The sequence below is a fragment of the Lepidochelys kempii genome, chromosome 18, assembly GCF_965140265.1.
Source record: "Lepidochelys kempii isolate rLepKem1 chromosome 18, rLepKem1.hap2, whole genome shotgun sequence".
NCBI lineage: Eukaryota > Metazoa > Chordata > Testudines > Cheloniidae > Lepidochelys > Lepidochelys kempii.
Genome location: NC_133273.1, coordinates 4,606,490 through 4,626,690, shown reverse-complemented (window position 1 = coordinate 4,626,690; position 20,201 = coordinate 4,606,490). Strand labels below are relative to the sequence as shown.

Sequence of the window (20,201 nt, the reverse complement as noted above, 5' to 3'; positions counted from 1 at the left end):
GAGAGCATAGACCAAGGTGGGGATTAGCCGCAGCTTTCTGGAGTGGAATTAACCTGGACTCAATCGGGTGGAGGGAAAGGCCCTGTGCCATCAGGGACCAGAACCTGAGTCTCACGTGTTCCAGTGGCAAAGGCTGCATTGCCACTGGAACACATCAGACTCAGGTTCTGGTCCCTGACGGCACAGGGTTCTTTATTACTTTGGGTAATGCACACACCTGTAATGCAGAGGAGAGAGACCCTGTATGAAACAGGGTTAAACCGAAACCGTCTGCCCCAAACCACAACTGCTCCAGCCAGCCAGGCTAGGGAGTGTCTAGAAATTACTATTTCTGGGGAACATAGTGGGGGAGGGTCCAAAAAATTCAAGCACTGTGGAAATGTCAGTTGTTGGTGTAAGATCACAGTGCTCCCTTATGTGTATGCCTGGCACCGTTTGCAGGACCACAGGAGTGGAGTAAATTGTCAAGTGTTGGTCCTAAAGGAGGGTGCAATGGCCAGCTGGATCTGCTGTCCTCTGCCCAGCATTCAGCCCCTACAGTGATTACCCTCCAAATGCCTGGCCGTGTTCTGCTTTCCCTGGTTCCCTGAATGTGAAGAAGTCTCTCTGCCCTGAGCTCGCTCAGTGCCCCACCTTTTCTTAGCCTCAGTCTCTGGGTTTGGAGCCCGTGACCCTCTCCTGTAGTTGTTTGAAATCCACCTTCTCCAAAATAACCTGAAGCACAACTACTCACTGGTAGGGAGAGACCGTGGAAGCAGGAATGGACATGGAGCCCGACAAGGAGAATGGACAGCAACTTCGACCTGAGTTTACAGTGGGATGCAGTAGACGATAAGGTCAATGCAATTTTGGGCCTCAAATCCAGCACAGGGAGGCAGCAGCCTCTCTATCTGACACGACTCCACCTGGAATGCCTTGTTCAGCTCTGCAAAGCACATTGCCAGAAAGATACAGAACGTACCAACAAAAGTGATCAGGGGCCTGGCAGGAAGATTGAAAGGCCTAAAAAAGTCTGAGTTGCCTAAGCCATGACTAAGGGGTGTCAGGACAGTCTGCAGATATTTGAAGGGTTTTAACACAAAAGATTGAGAGGGGCTATTCATTAATTATTCACATTATGGTAGCACCATGACCATGTCAGGATGGGATTAAGGACAGGTTTAGGCTGAGTGTGGAGAACTCCCTGGCTCTGAGATTTTCAGTGCTCAGCAACCAAAAAGTGTTGATGCAAACCCCAAAACTATTGAAGAAAGATGTTAATTTAGATGAAAATGAAACTTTTCCATTTTTTACCAAATTTTTGTAGGAAGAAAAAATAATTTCCCAATGAGTTGCAGTTACTGAACCGTGGGAGGAAATGCCCCACCCACTTGTCCCAGCATTTCCCAGTGCTGGGATGAATTTTAAATGCAACCCCTAAAAGGGAAGAAACTCTGCAAGAGATTTTCTCATAATGATCGTGGTCAGCCACAGTATGGGCCTGACCTGACTCACATTTACTTCCTTCTGCAAGTTTATGGGCAGTTTCTAAGACCAACTCCTTTTTTAATTCCTCTCTGCTGTGATCCTGGCACCTTTCCAGCATGTCTGCTCGAGGGAGGGCCAGGTTACCTCAATGAAGCCAGGCTGTTACCTGTCAACATTAAAAGGAAGGCGAGCTCTCACTTTCCAGTGTACTTCCTTGGGCAACGTTGAAGTTTATTTGTCCAGAGAACTAAATGATCAAAAACATCTTGTGTCAATGAAAGTCTTGTTTACAAAAGTGGTGCACCCAGATTCCATCCCAAATGCCACACTTCACCCACAGAGCCAGGCTCAGCACAAAGCAGTCCTTGGACGCAAGCAAATGAGAGGCAAAGGTTACACTCATTAACATTCATCTCAGGCTCTTTTGCCATTGGCTCTTTCTGCACTTCCATGAAAGATGAATTCCTGGAGTTGGAGCAATGAGGGTTCAACCCTTTCAAATTCCCATGAGGCCTCAATGACACCAGGTCATTTCTGAAACAGAAGCACCATGGACCTGATTTTCAAAGAGGTCACTTGAGCTGCCACAATTCCCTTGGGCTTCCATTGGAGTTGTGAGGGCTCAGAGCTTCTGAAATTTGGGCCTTGATTCTGATTTCTCTTACACTGATGTGACTCCCTTGATTTCAGTGGAGTTTTTCCTGGTTTACATGAGTGTGAGCTCAGAATTAGGACCCCGCCTCTCCTGCACTTATCCCTCTTCCCCCCACCCCTTCCAGTGTCTTCTTTGAAACAGAACACCAGGGACTTGGACAGCTTTATCACAGGATGGGAACCTGGGAGGCAGTGACCATGAGATGGTCGAGTTCAGGATCCTGACACAAGGAAGAAAGGAGAGCAGCAGAATACGGACCCTGGACTTCAGAAAAGCAGACTTTGACAACCTCAGGGAACTGATGGGCCCGTGTCATGGAGTCCCCGGGCGATGCTCTGGAACTGCTCCCTACAAAGCCAGGCAGGACTCTGGGGAAGTCTCCTCTCTGGGAGCAGACTGTCTGCAGGGCAAACAGCTCACACAACTTCCACCTTCCTGGGTCTGTCCTCGGAGCATTCAGCATCCTCTCTGCCCTTCCGTGCGGTTCCCACAGCGAGTCCGCCCAGGCAGGCTCCTGGGGAAGCCAGAGGGTCCTGCACTCCAACTCTGCAGTCAGATGTGACTCTCAGCCAGACAGTAAAACAGAAGGTTTATTAGATGACAGGAACATGGTCTAACACAGAGCTTGTAGGTGCAGAGAACAGGACCCCTCAGCTGGGTCCATTTTGGGGGGCAGTGAGCCAGACAACCACTGCTGCACTTCACTCCATGTCCCCAGCCAGCCCCAAACTGAAACTCTCTCCAGCCCCTCCTCCTCTGGGCTTTGTCCCTTTCCCGGGCCAGGAGGTCACCTGATTCCTTTGTTCTCCAACCCTTTAGCTCTCACCTTGCAGGGGGGAAGGGCCCAGGCCATCAGTTTCCAGGAAACAGGGTGTTGGCCATTCTCTGTGTCCAGACCCCTGCACACACCTGCCCTCTAGGGCTCTGCAACGATCATACACCCTTATCCCACCACCTAGATACTTAAGAACTGCATAGGGGAAACTGAGGCACCCACACACTATTCAGAGGAAACATTAAGAACAGTCCCGCTTCATCACAGCCCGATCCCCTGGGAGAATAACATGACAGGGGGGAAGAAAAGGAGTACTTGTGGCACCTTAGAGGCCACAAGTACTCCTTTTCTTTTTGCGGATACAGACTAATACGACTGCTACTCTGAAACCTGTCATGAGGGGGAAAGGAATCCAGGAGAGCTGGCTGTATTTTAAAGAATTGTTATTGAGGTTACAGGGACAAACCATCCCAATGTGTAGAAAAAATAGTAAATATGGCAGGTGACCAACTTGGCTTAACAGTGAAATCCTTGCTGATCTTAAACACAAAAAAGAAGCTTATAAGAAGTGGAAGATTGGACAAATGACCAGGGAAGAGTATAAAAATATTGCTCAGGGATGCAGGAGTGAAATCAGGAAGGCCAAATCACAGTTGGAGTTGCAGCTAGCAAGAGATGTTAAGAGTAACAAGAAGGGTTTCTTCAGGTATCTTAGCAACAAGAAGAAAGTCAAGGAAAGTGTGGGCCCCTTATTGAATGAGGGAGGCAACCTAGTGACAGAGGATGTGGAAAAAGCTAATGTACTCAATGCTTTTTTTGCCTCTGTCTTCAGGAATGAGGTCAGCTCCCAGACTGCTGCACTGGGCAGCACAGCATGGGGAGGAGGTGACCAGCCCTGTGTGGAGAAAGAAGTGGTTCGGGACTATTTAGAAAAGCTGGACGTGCACAAGTCCATGGGGCTGGATGCGCTGCATCCGAGAGTGCTAAAGGAGTTGGCGGATGTTATTGCAGAGCCATTGGCCATTATCTTTGAAAACTCATGGCAATCGGGGGAAGTCCTGGAAGACTGGAAAAAGGGTAATGTAGCGCCCATCTTTAAAAAAGGGAAGAAGGAGGATCCTGGGAACTACAGGCCAGTCAGCCTCACCTCAGTCCCCAGAAAAATCATGGAGCAGGTCCTCAAGGAATCAATTCTGAAGCACTTAGAGGAGAGGAAAGTGATCAGGAACAGTCAGCATGGATTCACCAAGGGCAAGTCATGTCTGACTAATCTAATTGCCTTCTATGACGAGATAACTGGCTCTGTGGATGAGGAGAAAGCAGTGGATGTGTTATTCCTTGACTTTAGCAAAGCTTTTGACACGGTCTCCCACAGTATTCTTGCCAGCAAGTTAAAGAAGTATGGGCTGGATGAATGGACTACAAGGTAGATAGAAAGCTGGCTAGATCATCGGGCTCAACAGGTAGTGATCAATGGCTCCATGTCTAGTTGGCAGCCGGTATCAAGCGGAGTGCCCCAAAGGTCAGTCCTGGGGCCGGTTTTGTTCAATATCTTCATTAATGATCTGGAGGATGGTGTGGATTGCACCCTCAGCAAGTTTGCAGATGACACTAAACTGGGAGGAGAGGTAGATACGCTAGAGGGTAGGGATAGTATACAGTGGGACCTAGGCAAATTAGAGGACTGGGCCAAAAGAAATCTGATGAGGTTCAACAAGGACAAGTGCAGAGTCCTGCACTTAGGACAGAAGAATCCCATGCACCGCTAAGACTAGGGACCGAATGGCTCGGCAGCAATTCTGCAGAAAAGGACCTAGGGTTTACAGTGGACGAGAAGCTGGATATGAGTCAACAGTGTGCTCTTGTTGCCAAGAAGGCCAATGGCATTTTGGGATGTATAAGTAGGGGCATTGCCAGCAGATCGAGGGACGTGATTGTTCCCCTCTATTCGACATTGGTGAGGCCTCATCTGGAGTACTGTGTCCAGTTTTGGGCCCCACACTACAAGAAGGATGTGAAAAAATTGGAAAGCATCCAACGGAGGGCAACAAAAATGATTAGGGGACTGGAACACATGACTTATGAGGAGAGGCTGAGGGAACTGGAATTGTTTAGTCTGCAGAAGAGAAGAATGAGGTGAGATTTGATAGCTGCTTTCAACTACCTGAAGGGGGGTTCCAAAGAGGATGGATCTAGACTGTTCTCAGTGGTAGCAGATGACAGAACAAGGAGTAATGGTCTCAAGTTGCGGTGGGGGAGGTTTAGGTTGGATATTAAGAAAATCTTTTTCATGAGGAGGGTGGTGAAGCACTGGAATACATTACTTAGGGAGGTGGTGGAATCTCCTTCCTTTGAGATTTTTAAGGTCAGGCTTGACAAAGCCGTGGCTGGGATGATTTAGTTGGGGATTGGTCCTGCTGTGAGCAGGGGGTTGGACTAGATGACCTCCTGAGGTCCCTTCCAACCCTAAGATTCTATGATTCTATGATAGGATAACCTGCACCCCAGACCCATTTATGAGGGTGTGTACAAACCCTGTACTGGTGACGTGAGGGTTAAGGAGTTGATCTGGACACAGGAAGCCCCACTCCAGCCACCCTTGCTGGGCACATTCCCAGCAGAGGCAAAGCTCAGAAGGGAGTGGCTCAGTTCAGTCTGTGTAGGCAGAGCAGGAGGGGGTTGCAGCCTCTTGCAGAGAAGCCAGAGGCTGGGACCAGGCTCTATGGTCAAGTCACCACAAGCCCTTCAGTCGTGGGGGCTAAGGACAATGAACCATGGCAGGCAGAGGGGGACCCTCTGGGGAATGGCCTGAGAGCGCTCCAAGGGGGACCCCAAGACAGACTGGTGGGGCCAGCAGATGATCCAAAGCCAGGCTAGGAAGTGGCCCAGGGAACAGGCATGGAGTGCCTGTCTCCTAGGCCGTGCAATTTGAATTATTGTTTCTTTTGACTCTGCATTGCAGCCTGGTAGAAGAGGGGTCTGGGACCCCTGCCCATGGCCACCAACTCTCGCCATTGGGTGACACGGCCACTAAACCCTGCCACTAGATGAGGCGGCTGCTGACTCTCACCACTGGGTGCCTCAGTCCAGAGTATCGCCACTAGGTGGTGCTGCCAGCCTTTGACTAACTCCCACCCCCCCACCCACCATTTGACATCATTGTAATATGGGCCACTTGCTACGTTCCCAGTGAAGACTGTGGTAGAAGTAATAGGAAAGGCAGGAAGCAACATGGCGTGCTGTAGCAAGGTATAGTTTATGTCAGCTGGGTACTGGTACTTTCCTCATTGGGACACTAAGGATTCACCTGCAGTGCAGAGATATTCTGGTATCTCTATCTGGCATTTTGTCTGCAGTCTTGGGACATGCTCCCAGTTTGAGGCTGAGGTTTTGTTTGAAGCCCTGAATCACACATGACTGATGTTACACAAATAAATACAAACCCAAGAACAAAACAGTTAACTCAATATTAGGGTTACCCTGTTACACAGAAAGTGACGTTCATTTCCCCACATTGCACATACAGGATATGGTTATTCATTTACTAGCCTAGTAATCAAATATTTAAGCTGGCCAAGGTGAGGAAGTGAATGAAGGCACCTTCCCAGCAACCCTTGTTCTTGGGATTTCTTTCCTCCATGAAGGCACCCTCTAGGAGTCATGTACCTTGCCACAGACCCAGTCTGACCAGGACAGCCATTCAGACATGTGCATAGCCTCAAACTCAGCATGCCAGAACTCCCTTAGAAAACTCCATTAAACACCCAGCTCCTCAGTTCCGCTCCTCTCTAGAAGTTATAGGTGCCTAAACTCCAAAATTCTGGGGGAAGAGGGAAGCTAAGGGTTAATCTACACAGAATGTTTTACCAGTTTAATTATATTGGTATAATTACACCGATTTAGTTATACCAGTATACCTCCCTGGGTGGACACTGTTATCCTGGTATAAGTGTGGCTTTTTTCAATTTAACTTAAACCTCTTCCAAAGCAACATAATCTAAACAGAAGAAAAGCCACCATACCAGAATAAGTGTGTCCAGAAAGGGAGTTATTCTGGTAAAATTATAGTGGTTTAAATTCACACCTTAGCTTATACAGATATAACTTTCCCATGTAGACAAGACCTAAGGAGCCCCCATAGTGGCAGAGAATTTTTGCTTTCCTGAAATGAATATTTGATCTGGATTTGAATATGAACAAAACTCCCAGTAGGAATCTTACAAATCTTCAGTATAAGCAGGGTTCTGACTGTTCCATGATTGTACAGAATTTGCTTCAGAATCCTACCCTCTCTGCAACACGAGCTCCAGAATCTAGCTTGAACTGTAAAATAAATAAATAAATAAAATGGTGTTTGCTGCCCTCAGTAACTGTATCCCAAACACTGTGGGATACTCACAGAGAATGCCTCGAGACCTCTTGATTTTCCTTTACAATATCCAAAAATTCCTGCTGAGCCAGACTTGTCCACCTGCAGAATTTCACTGGCTTAACTAACAATGTTCTTTAAACCAATAGAGTTAAACTGATTCAACTTTGTGTGTGGATACTCTTTAATCAGTTTAAACCTGACATATCAAATTGACATTAATATTGACACACAATTTAAATAAACTGGAAGATGAGGCCTTAGCTTAGATGAAGCCTTAGCTTTCTCACAATTATCAAAACTGGGACGGACAGAAATTTCAGATAATTGGTGAACATTTTTTTTAAAGCAAATAAAATGTACCGACTCTCTGGTGAATGATGCATTACCCACTGGAGAGTGTATAGTACAAGTCCCCCTCTGTGCTGATCCACAGAGAATGAGTTGTTATAGCTGCCAACTGCAAAGTCGTGAGTCTGGTTTACACTACAAAGTTAGGTTGACATAAGTCGACTTGCATTGATCTAGTTGTGCATGTGTCTACACCAAAATTTGTCTCCCACTGACATAAGCACCCCATTACAACAATGCAATAACACTGCCTTCTCTTAGCCCTGGTCTACGCTGGGTAGGGGATCAATCCAAGGCTATGTCTACACTATGAAATTAGGTCTAATTTATAGAAGTTGATTTTTTAGAAATCGATTTTATACAATCGATTGCGTGTGTCCCCACTTAAGACCATTAAGTCGGCGGAATGCGTCCACAGTACCGAGGCTAGCATCGACTTCCAGAGCGTTGCACTGTGGGTAGCTATCCCACAGTTCCCGCAGTCTCCACCGCCCATTGGAATTCTGGGTTGAGATCCCAATGCCTGATGGGGCAAAAAACATTGTCGCGGTTGGTTCTGGGTACATGTCGTCAGACCTCTCCCCACCCCCCGTGAAAGCAACAACAGACAATCGTTTCATGCCTTTTTTCCTGGGTTACTCGTGCAGACGCCATACCACGGCAAGCATGGAGCCCACTCAGCTCACCATCACCGTACGTCTCCTGGGTGCTGGCAGACACAGGGCTGCATTACTACACAGCAGCAGCTCATTGCCTTGTGGCAGCAGATGGTGCATTATGACTGGTAGCCATCCTTGTCGTCTCCTGGGTGCTCTTGGCCGGCTTCAGTGAGGTCGGTCAGGGCACCTGGACAGACATGAGTGCTCCTGGCAGATCTCGGTGAGGTCTGTCAGGGGCACCTGGACATAAATGGGAGTGACTCAGGTCATTCTCTTCTTTAAGTTTTGTCTAATGGAGATCAGTACTGCCTGGAATATCAACAGAGGAATAGCTCAGTGGTTTGAGTTTGGCCTTCTAAATCCAGGGTTGTGAGTTCAATCCTTGAAGGGGCCATTCTGCCTCAGGTTGCTCTCCCAGTCAGAGCAGCACTGTGAGAACCCAGGAGACAATTACAGCTAGCAGTTGTACTGCAAGGTCGGCTGCTAGCCTACCCCTTGCTTCCTCCTCCCTCCATGAAAGCAATGGCCAGCAATCATTTTGCGCCTTTTTCCGTGCGGGCACCATATTGCTGTCAGCATCGTCATCCACCTGCCGCTTCCGCTGCCACTCTGCTCTCCTGCAGACGCCATACCATGGCAAGCATGGAGCCCACTCAGATCACTGTGGCAGTCATGACTATTCTAAACACCACGCGCATTATCCAGCAGTATATGCAGAACCAGAACCAGAACCAGAACCTGGAAAAGCAGGCAAGTAGGCAATGGCAGCACGGTGAGGAGAGTGATGAGGACATGGACACAGACTTCTCTCAAAGTATGGGCCCCAGCAGTGTGGACATCATGGTGGTAATGGGGCAGGTTCATGCCGTGGAAAGCCAATTCTGGGCCTGGGAAACAAGCACAGACTGGTGGAACTGCATAGTGTTGCAGGTCTAGGATGATTCCCAATGGCTGCAAAACTTTCACATGCGTAAGGGCACTTTCATGGAACTTTGTGACTTGCTTTCCCCTGCCCTGAAGCGCCAGAATACCAAGATGAGAGCAGCCCTCACAGTTCACAAGTGAGTGGCGATAGCCCTGTGGAAGCTTGCAATGCCAGACAGCTACCGGTCAGTTGGGAATCAGTTTGGAGTGGGTAAATCTACTGTGGGGGCTCCTGTGATCCAAGTACCCAATGCAATCACTGAGCTGCTGCTACCAAGGGTAGTGACTCTGGGAAATGTGCCGGTCATAGTGGGTGGTTTTGCTGCAATGGGATTCCCTAACTGTGGTGGGGCGATAGACGGAACGCATATCCCTATCTTGGCACCAGGGCACCAAAACAGAGAGTACATAAACCGAAAGCGGTATTTTTCAATGGTGCTGCAAACATCACAAGGGACGTTTCACCAACATCAAGGTGGGATGGCTGGGAAAGGTTCATGACGCTTGCATCTTCAGGAACTCTGGTCTGTTTCAACAGCTGCAGCAAGGGACTTTCTTTTCAGACCAGAAGATAACCATTGGGGATGTTGCAATGCCTATAGTTATCCTTGGGGACCCAGCCTACCCCTTAATGCCATGGCTCATGAAGCCATACACAGGCAGCCTGGACAGTAGTCAGGAGCTGTTCAACTATAGGCTGAGGAAGTGCAGAATGGTGGTAGAATGTGCATTTGGATGTTTAAAAGTGCGCCGGCGCAGTTTACTGATTCGGTTAGAACTCAGCAAAACCAATATTCCCATTGTTATTACTGCTTGCTGTGCAAGGGGGAGACATTTATGGCGGGGTGGGAGGTTGACGCAAATCGCCTGGCCGCTGATTACGTGCAGCCAGACACCAGGGCAGTTAGAAGAGTACAGGAGGGCACGGTGCGCATCAGAGAAGCTTTGAAAACCAGTTTCATGACTGGCCAGGCTACAGTGTGAAAGTTCTGTTTGTTTCTCCTTGATGAAATCCCCTATCCCTTGGTTCACCCTACTTCCCTGTAAGCTAACCACCCTCCCCTCCCTCCTTGATCATCACTTGCAGAGGCAATAAAGTCATTGTTGCTTCAAATTCATGCATTCTTTATTAATTCATCACACAAATAGGGGGATAACTGCCAAGGTAGCCCAGGTTGGGTTGGGGAGGAGGGAAGGACAAGGCCACACTGCACTTCAAAACTTATTGAATGCCAGCTTTCTATTGCTTGGGCAGTCCTCTGGTGTGAAGTGGTTGGGTGCCTGGAGGCCCCCCCAACGCGTTCTTGAGCATCTGGGTGAGGAGGCTATGGAACTTGGGGAGGAGGGTGGTTGGTTACACAGGGGCTGTAGCGGGAGTCTGTGCACATGCTGCCTTTCCTGCACCTCAACCATACACTGGAGCATATCAGTTTGATCCTCCAGCAGCCTCAGCATTGACTCCTGCTTTCTGTCAGCAAGCTGACGCCACCTACCATCTTCAACCCGCCACATATTATCTTCAACTCGCCATCTGTCCTTGCGTTCATATTGTGCTTTCCTGGACTCTAACATTGTCTGCCTCCATGCATTCTACTGGGAGGACTGCATGAGCTCAGAGAACATTTCATCGCGAGTGCATTTTTTTCGCCTTCTAATCTTCACTAGCCTCTGGGAAGGAGATGACAGTGTGAGCGTTGAAACATTTGCAGCTGCGGGAGGGGAAAAAAAGGGAGAGTAGTAGTTAAAAAGACACATTTTAGAGAACAATGGGTAGACTCTTTCAGGGTGAACCTTGCTGTTAACATTACATAGCACATGTGCATTCGGTAGAAGGTCGCATTTTGCCTCTTATATTGAGGGTCTGCCGGTTTGGTGTGACACACACAGGGCCAGCGGGCAACAAAATTTGGCTTGCAGGCAGCCATGGTAAGCCACAGTCATTTGGCTTCTTTAACCTTCATAACATGTGGGAATGGTTTCAAACAGCAGCGCCCTCATTTCCCATACCAAGCAGCCGTTGGGTTGGCCATTTAAAATGGGTTGGCAGTTTAAAAGGAGGGGCTGTGGTTTTTGAGTTAACGTGCAGCACAAACCCAACTAAACCCCGATACACCCCCCCCCCCAATTCTCTGGGATGATCGCTTCACCCCTCTCCCCACCGCGTGGCTAACAGCGGGAAAGATTTCTGTGCAGCCACAGGCACACAGCCCAGCAGGAATGGCCACCTCTGAATGTCCCCTTAATAAAACTACCCTATTTCAATGAGGTGACCATGAATGATATCACTCTCCTGAGGATAACACAGAGAGATAATGAATGCCAGCAAACACTGGAACCATACGCTGCCATGCTTTGTTCTGCAATGATTCCCGACTACGTGCTACTGGCCTGGCGTGGTAAAGTGTGCTACCATGGAGGATGGAATAAGGCTGCCCTCCCCAGAAACCTTTTGCAAAGGCTTTGGGAGTACATCCAGGAGAGCTTTATGGAGATGTCCCTGGAGGATTTCTGCTCCATTCCCTTTTCCAGTAGCTGTACTGGCCGCAAATTAATCGTTAAACACGCTTGCTTTTAAACCATGTATTATATTTACAAAGGTACACTCACCAGAGGTCCCTTCTCAACCTGGTGGGTTCCGGAGCCTGCCTTGGGTGGATTCAGGGGGTAGTAGGTCCAGGGTGAGAAATAGTTCCTGGCTCTCAGGGAAAACAGTTTCTCCACTTCCTTGCTGTGCGCTATCTTCAACCTCCTCTTCCTCATCATCTTCCTCATCCCCAAAATGCGCATCCCTGTTGCATGATAATCCATTGATGGAGTCAAAGCACAGGGGTGGGGTAGTGGTGACTGCATCCCCTAGAATGGCATGCAGCTCATCATAGAAGTGGCATGTCTGGGGCTCTGACCCCGAGCAGCCGTTTGCCTCTCTGGTTTTTCGGTAGGCTTGCCTGAGCTCCTTAAATTTCACGCGGCACTGCTGCGGGTCCCTGTTATAGCCTCTGTCCTTCATGCCCTTGGAAATGTTTGGGCATTTCATCTTTTGGAACAGAGTTCTGATAGCATGGATTTGTCTCCCCATACAGCGATCAGATCCATACCTCCTGTTCAGTCCATGCTGGAGCTCTTTTGCGATTCTGGGACTCCATCATGGTCACCTCTGCTGATGAGATCTGCACTCACCTGCAGCTTGCCATGCTGGCCAAACAGGAAATGAGATTCAAAAGTTCACGGGTCTTTTCCTGTCTACCTGGCCAGTGCATCTGAGTTGAGAGCGCTGTCCAGAGCGGTCACAATGGAGCACTCTGGGATCGCTTCCAGAGGCCAATACCGTCGAATTGAGACCACACTACCCCAAATTCGACCCAGCAAGGTCGATTTCAGTGCTAATCCCTTCACCGGGGGAGGAGTATAGAAATCGATTTTAAGAGCCCTTTAAGTTGAAGTAAATGGCTTCGTCATGTGGACGGGTGCAGAGTTAAATCGATCTAATGCTGCTAAATTCGACCTAAACTCATAGTGTAGACCAGGACTAAGTTATGCAACTTCAGCCAAGAGAATAACGTAGCTGAAGTCAACGTACTTAGATCAACTTACTGTGGCGTCTTCACCACGGTAAGTCGACTCTGCCTGCGCCTTTCGCAGCATTGGAGTACAGGTGCTGACAGAGAGTGCTCGGGGGTCGATTTATCATGTCTAGACTAGACACGATAAATCGATCCTCACTGGATCGATCATAGAATCATAGAATCATAGAATATCAGGGTTGGAAGGGACCCCAGAAGGTCATCTAGTCCAACCCCCTGCTCAAAGCAGGACCAATTCCCAGTTAAATCATCCCAGCCAGGGCTTTGTCAAGCCTGACCTTAAAAACCTCTAAGGAAGGAGATTCTACCACCTCCCTAGGTAACGCATTCCAGTGTTTCACCACCCTCTTAGTGAAAAAGTTTTTCCTAATATCCAATGTAAACCTCCCCCACTGCAACTTGAGACCATTACTCCTCGTTCTGTCATCTGCTACCATTGAGAACAGTCTAGAGCCATCCTCTTTGGAACCCCCTTTCAGGTAGTTGAAAGCAGCTATCAAATCCCCCCTCATGCTTCTCTTCTGCAGGCTAAACAATCCCAGCTCCCTCAGCCTCTCCTCGTAACTCATGTGTTCCAGTCCCCTAATCATTTTTGTTGCCCTTCGCTGGACTCTCTCCAATTTATCCACATCCTTCTTGAAGTGTGGGGCCCAAAACTGGACACAGTACTCCAGATGAGGCCTCACCAATGTCGAATAGAGGGGAACGATCACGTCCCTCGATCTGCTCGCTATGCCCCTACTTATACATCCCAAAATGCCATTGGCCTTCTTGGCAACAAGGGCACACTGCTGACTCATATCCAGCTTCTCGTCCACTGTCACCCCTAGGTCCTTTTCCGCAGAACTGCTGTTTAGCCATTCGGTCCCTAGTCTGTAGCTGTGCATTGGGTTCTTCCGTCCTAAGTGCAGGACCCTGCACTTATCCTTATTGAACCTCATCAGATTTCTTTTGGCCCAATCCTCCAATTTGTCTAGGTCCTTCTGTATCCTATCCCTCCCCTCCAGCGTATCTACCACTCCTCCCAGTTTAGTATCATCCGCAATCACTGTCTGCCAATCTGGTGGGTAGTGAAGACATACCCATACAGCACAGAGACATGATTGACTTATTATTATTACCTATTTAGGTTGATGAAATGTGAGTGTAGACACTGCATTAGTTGTGTCAACTCTAACAGTCTTCTAGCAGCTGTCCCAGAATGCCCTGGTTCCTTCAACAGTGACCACTTTGGTCACAGTTTTGAACTCCACTGCCCAGGGGTCACTATTACACAGAGGTTCCTTGGCAAAGGGTCCCCTCTTCTTTTCAGACCCCAACTCTCACAAACTCATTGACACCAAACACATGTTTTGAAGAATATTTATCCATATAAAGTAACTTGTAAGGTAACTACTGAAAGCTTGTAACTTGTCAAGATTCATAATCAGTGTGAGATGCATGTACAGGTAATATTTCAGAAATAATGAAATTATACTGCAAGTCTGCTTTATGGACTTAGAGTAAAAGTTAGTTCCCAGGATAGTATGTTTTTGTGATAGCCCATTCAGGAAGGAGGGAGTTGTCACCCAACCCTGGTTAGCCAGTGATGCAATGCAAGGTTCAATTGGCTAGCCTTGCTCCATTCTAAGATTATCAATGGAAAGCCATCAGAGACAACTGGAACAATTGCCAGAATTGAGGTTTAAAAAAAAAAAAGAAACATTAGAACATACAGGGGATCACCCTGTCTATAAATAGAGACCAGAGACAGTTCCAGTGTAATACAGCGGGGGGGAAAGGCCCTCTATATCTTTTCACTGAGGAGACACCTTGGGAAGGGGGAATGTTTTCATGAAAAACTGGATCCTGGTTCTTGTGAAGCCAGCCACCTCTGCAACAGAGTGAACTTTATTAGATAAGAAAGGTAACTATTAATAAGTATAGAATCAGGTTTGTGTTTTATTGTTTTATATTGTAACCGTTTGCTTCCACCACTCTCTTGTTTCTTTTTTCAGAGTAGCAGCCGTGTTAGTCTGTATTCGCAAAAAGAAAAGGAGAACTTGTGGCACCTTAGAGACTAACAAATTTATTTGAGCATAAGTTTTCGTGAGCTACAGCTCATTTCATCAGATGCATTCAGTGGAAAATACAGTGGGGAGATTTATATACATAGCGAACATGAAACAATGGGTGTTACCATACACACTGTAAGGAGAGTGATCACTTAAGGTGAGCTATTACCAGCAGCAGAGTGGGGGGTGGGGGTGGGGGGAACCTTTTGTAGTGATAATCAAGGTGGGCCATTTCCAGCAGTTGACAAGAACGTCTGAGGAACAGTGGGAGGTGGGGGTGGGAAATAAACATGGGGAAATAGTTTTACTTTGTGTAATGACCCATCCACTCCCAGTCTCTATTCAAGCCTAAGTTAATTGTATCCCGTTTGCAAATTAATTCCAATTCAGCTGTTTCTCCTTGGAGTCTGTTTTTGAAGTTTTTTTGTTGAAGAATTGCAACTTTTAGGTCTGTAATTGAGTGACCAAAGAGATTAAAGTGTTCTCCAACTGGTTTTTGAATGTTATAATTCTTGACGTCTGATTTGTGTCCATTTATTCTTTTATGTAAAGACTGTCCGGCTTGGCCACAATGTACATGGCAGAGGGGCATTGCTGGCACATGATGGTATATATGACATTGGTAGATGTGCAGGTGAACAAGCCTCTGATAGTGTGGCTGATGTGATTAGGCCCTATGATGGTGTCCCCTGAATAGATATGTGGACACAGTTGGCAACGGGCTTCGTTGCAAGGATAGGTTCCTGGGTTAGTGGTTCTGTTGTGGTGTGTGTGGTTGCTGGTGAGTATTTGCTTCAGGTTGGGGGACTGTCTGTAAGCAAGGACTGGCCTGTCTCCCAAGATCTGTGAGAGTGATGGGTCATCCTTCAGGATAGGTTGTAGATCCTTGATGATGCGTTGGAGAGGTTTTAGTTGGGGGCTGAAGGTGATGGCTAGTGGCGTTCTGTAATTTTCTTTGTTAGGCCTGTCCTGTGGTAGGTGACTTCTGGGAACTCTTCTGGCTCTGCCAATCTGTTTCTTCACTTCAGCAGGTGGGTATTGTAGTTGTAAGAATGCTTCATAGAGATCTTGTAGGTGTTTGGCTCTGTCTGAGGGGTTGGAGCAAATGCGGTTGTATCGCAGAGCTTGGCTGTAGATGATGGATCGTGTGGTGTGGTCTGGATGAAAGCTGGAGGCATGTAGGTAGAAATAGCGGTCGGTAGGTTTCCGGTATAGGTTGGTGTTTATGTGACCATCGCTTATTAGCACCGTAGTGTCCAGGAAGTGGATCTCTTGTGTGGACTGGTCCAGGCTGAGGTTGATGGTGGGATGGAAATTGTTGAAATCATGGTGGAATTCCTCAAGGGCTTCTTTTCCATGGGTACAGATGATGAAGATGTTATCAATGCAGCGCAAGTAGAGGAGGATCATTAGGGGACAAGAGCTGAGGAAGCGTTGTTCTAAGTCAGCCATAAAAATGTTGGCATACTGTGGGGCCATGTGGGTACCCATAGCAGTGCCGCTGATCTGAAAGTATACATTGTCCCCAAATGTGAAATAGTTATGGGTGAGGACAAAGTCACAAAGTTCAGCCACCAGGTTTGCCGTGACATTATCGGAGATACTGTTCCTGACGGCTTGTCGTCCATCTTTGTGTGGAATGTTGTTTCTAGGTAACACCCTACTTTTGTTTTAGTATAAGTGCTTACATGTGCTGTGTAGTTCACAGGAGTGGTGATTTCAGATGAAACTGGTAAACTGGAGTACACTGCTCTCTTGGGGGCAGAGGATGTGGGATTTCTGTGAGTAGCCAGTGTCAGGGGCTGAATATCACAGGGGAATGATTCAAAGGGACTCGAGGACAGGGGTGCACCTGTTGTTAACCTGCAAGGTGGAGACAGGGCTGGCATAGACCAGAGGAGAGTGCTTGAGTGTCTGAAAGGCTGGTGGTGTCAGGGAGCTGATTCCCAGTCCCCACTCACTGGTGCTGGTGCTTAGACCTGCTGCTTTTATGATGCACCGCAAATGAGTGTGAACCAGCAGATGAGTGTGAACACTTTGGAGAAACCCAAGGCAGAGACCCCCTGCCATAAACAGTGAGGAGGAGGATGAGGACAGCTGCCAGAGTCAGGTCAGTCCCAGCAGGAGGGTGAGGATGGGCCCACTGATGAAAGACAAGGGAGCTCAGGTAAGTGTGCACATTCATTATTCCTTATAGTGGGTTTTTTGCTTTTCATTTCCCTGAAACCTCATTTCTCTCTCTCCCTCACTCTTCCCCTCCTCCTGCTCTCCCTCCCCACTTAAAAATGGGGCTGCTCTCATCCGCTAGTTTAGAGAACAAGGTATTGAGTTTTAGTTGCTTTACTGCTATAATGTCACACAATAAAATGTTAGGAACAAATTCTAAGAGTAGAATGGCAGTCTGCTTACACATCCACCCAGAGCAGTGTCCTGTGCTCAAGCAGAGAGAGACCAAACAGAGGTAGAGTTGTCAACCACTTGTCATTTCTTTGGTTTTTGGGGCTAGTCAAGGGGGACCATGCAGAACACTGTGTTTATCTGAAGAAAGATGTCCCTTTTATCCCCTTGAAACTTTAATGGAGATAGTGTGCAATCCGCTCCTGAAGATTTCTAGGGAAGACAACCTGGTTTCTTCCACCATGATACGAGACTGTCCCACACCACTCTGTGATGAATTCGGCTGGCACCATTGCAGTCAACAGGCTCGTGGCATATGGGCCTGGTCACTGTCAGGACACCGCTAGCAGCTGGATTTGCTCAGCCAACAGACTTAAATGTTGCAGAACATTGTTGACCTACATGTCCAAAGACCCTGGCCTCAACAACCTTTCCAGTCCTTGGAGAACTCCCCACTTGTCCATACACCCCAACCTGCCAACATACCATGTGGCACTGCTTACCCCTACCAGTCCACACAGAACAAAAGGGAGAACACCAGCATACCTTCAGTCTACCAAAAGCACATTCAATCGTCTGCTAGCCCTTTCCAGCTGACTTGGGCTGTGGGGCTGTTTCATTGCTGTGTAGACTTCCAGCTGGGCTCTAGGGCCCTATGGGATGGAAGGTTCCCAGAGCTGGGGCTGATTTCGTTGGTGTTGGTCCTGCTTTGAGCAGGGGGTTGGACTAGATACCTCCTGAGATCTCTTCCAGCCCTAATCTTCTATGGTTCTCTGCAGTCCGAGCCTGGAAGCCTACACAGCAAAGAAACAGCCCAGCAGCAGGGCTCTCCTTGCTGTGTAGACATACCCCTACTAGTGACAGGTTTCAGAGTAGCAGTCGTGTCAGTCTGTATTCCCAGAAAGAAAAGGAGGACTTGTGGCCCCTTACAGACTAACAGATTTATTTGAGCATGAGCCTTCCTGAGCCTCAGCTCACTTTATCCCTGCTAGTAGTTCAGGCAGTGCTAATGGAAGCACCCAAGCAGTGGGCATGCACCGACCCAAGTGGCATACACACTCCCACGGCTGTAAGCTGACCTCCCATCACCGGACCTTGGTAGCCTAGCTAGCCCGTGTCTTAACCGCGCACTGCAGCGGCTCCTGCTTTTCCTTCAGGGGGACCCCGGTCAACCCTGGCGTGTCAGCGAAAAGCGGCCCTGACCCGTGCAGCAAGGGAAGGCTTAGAGAGAGGAGGGCTCCTTCCCTCCTCCCCCCACACCTGGCTGTGGTGGGGAAGGGAACCGCTGCTCCGGCAGCACCAGCCCCCGGAGCACCGGCAGCCCGCGGGAGCGCTGCTCAGGGGCCCGCTCACAGCCCCTTCCCCAAGGGTTCCCCCAGCAGCCCCGGCTCAGGGCGGGGTCGGGTGGCTCCGGCATCCACATTCCTGTTCCGTTTCCCCCTTTCACAAGCCGGGAAGGACCCAGCGCCCCCGCCCCGTGCCCCGGCCTGGAGTGGCCCGGCAGGTCCCACCCCGGCTGCAGAGCCGCCGAGCGCCCCCAGGGCCGGGCCCCAGCCACCCGTTGGCGGCGGGGCGGGCAGCGCCGGCCGGCTCCTGCCCTGCGGGGGCGGCCCCCGGCACAGCCGCGCTGCTGCCCGCCCCTCTCAGGGCGGTCGGGGGCCGAGCGCAGGGCCGGGCTGGGCAGCGAGCGCGGAGCCGCCTGCCCCTGGGCTCCAGCGCCCAGTGCCCGAGGGAGCCGCCATGGCCAACGCGGGCTTGCAGCTGCTGGGCTATTTCCTGGCGCTGGGCGGCTGGGTCGGCACCATCTGCAGCGCGGCGCTGCCGCAGTGGAAGCAGAGCTCGTACGCGGGGGACGCGATCATCACGGCCGTGGGGCTGTACGAGGGGCTGTGGATGAGCTGTGCCTCGCAGAGCACGGGCCAGGTCCAATGCAAGCTGCACGACTCGCTGCTCTCGCTGGACGGTGAGTCCCGCCGGGCCGGACAAGGGGCGCGGGGCGGGCGGGAGCCGGGGGGAGCCGGGGCCCCAGGGCGCTCCGGGAGAAGGGTCAAGGGGGCCCAGGGGAGCGGGGCGATCTGTGCAGGTGCAGCCCAAGCTCCGTGTCCGGTCGCTCCCGTTCCGGCTTCTGGGGGCAGCGAGCTGGAGCGGGCCGGGGGCCGGCGGAGCCCCGGAGCGAACAGGACCGGGCGCGTTATACGGCCCTGCCGGCGCGGAGCGGGGCAGCTGAGGGCTAAGCTCTGCCCGTGGGCCGGGCCAGCGCCGCTCAGACCCCGCGGAAGGCGCCGCCTCGGGGCGTTGCAGTTGGGGGGCAGGTGGGAGTGCGGCTGGGGGCCTTTACGGACCTGCCAGCCTGGGGCGGCGGGAGCTTGTCTGCTTGGCCCGTGGCTGCGGCAGGCCCCGGCCGTTCCTGCCAGGGTAGGACTGGCGCTGGGTGCCGGGTCCCTGCGGTGCGCTCCATGCCGCGGAGAGCAGCCCCCGAGCAAGGAGTTGTCATTCCGGGGGGAAGCCCGGGTTCAGGGAGCCTGACCGGGAGCGTGCTGAAGCGGCTGGAGGAAGCCGAGGGGGCGGGTCCCCCGGCAGTGTAGGGCGTGGGGGTGGATTGACGTGTGTTTGTATTGCCCCCATCTCTGCAGTGCCCCGGCACCGCCCCTCTACTTATGTGTTTGTCCTCACAACACCCCGGGGGGCAGGGCAGGGCTGTTATCTCCAGAGTACAGATGGGAAACTGAGGCCCAGATTCCCAAAGTCCCCTGGTGGGAGTTAGGGGCCTAAACACCTTTGAGCATCTGGGCCTGTGGGACTTGTTCAAGGTTACAGGTGGAGTCTGTGGCACAGCCAGGAGCAGAGACTCGACCAACCCTTTCCCCTTGTCAGACGTGCCTGGCTGAGCTCAAATGCCAAATCTTCCCTTTCATCTGCACTCCGAGGGCCCCGAAAAAAATCTTGGGACACACTGAATGTAGCTGGTG

At 50.1% G+C, this 20,201-nt stretch overlaps 1 protein-coding gene across 3 annotated transcripts in view; it reads left to right on the top strand.

The window, feature by feature from the left end:
* Nucleotides 1–18,857: 18,857 nt before the first annotated feature.
* The window catches only part of CLDN19 (claudin 19), an 85,733-nt gene continuing 84,389 nt past the window's right edge, over nucleotides 18,858–20,201 (top strand). For all 3 annotated transcript variants that reach the window (XM_073316663.1, XM_073316664.1, XM_073316666.1), the window contains exon 1: nucleotides 18,858–19,195. In XM_073316663.1, coding sequence (XP_073172764.1) covers nucleotides 18,973–19,195 — 223 coding nt within the window. In that variant the 5' untranslated portion in view covers nucleotides 18,858–18,972. The remainder of the gene's footprint in view (nucleotides 19,196–20,201) is intronic.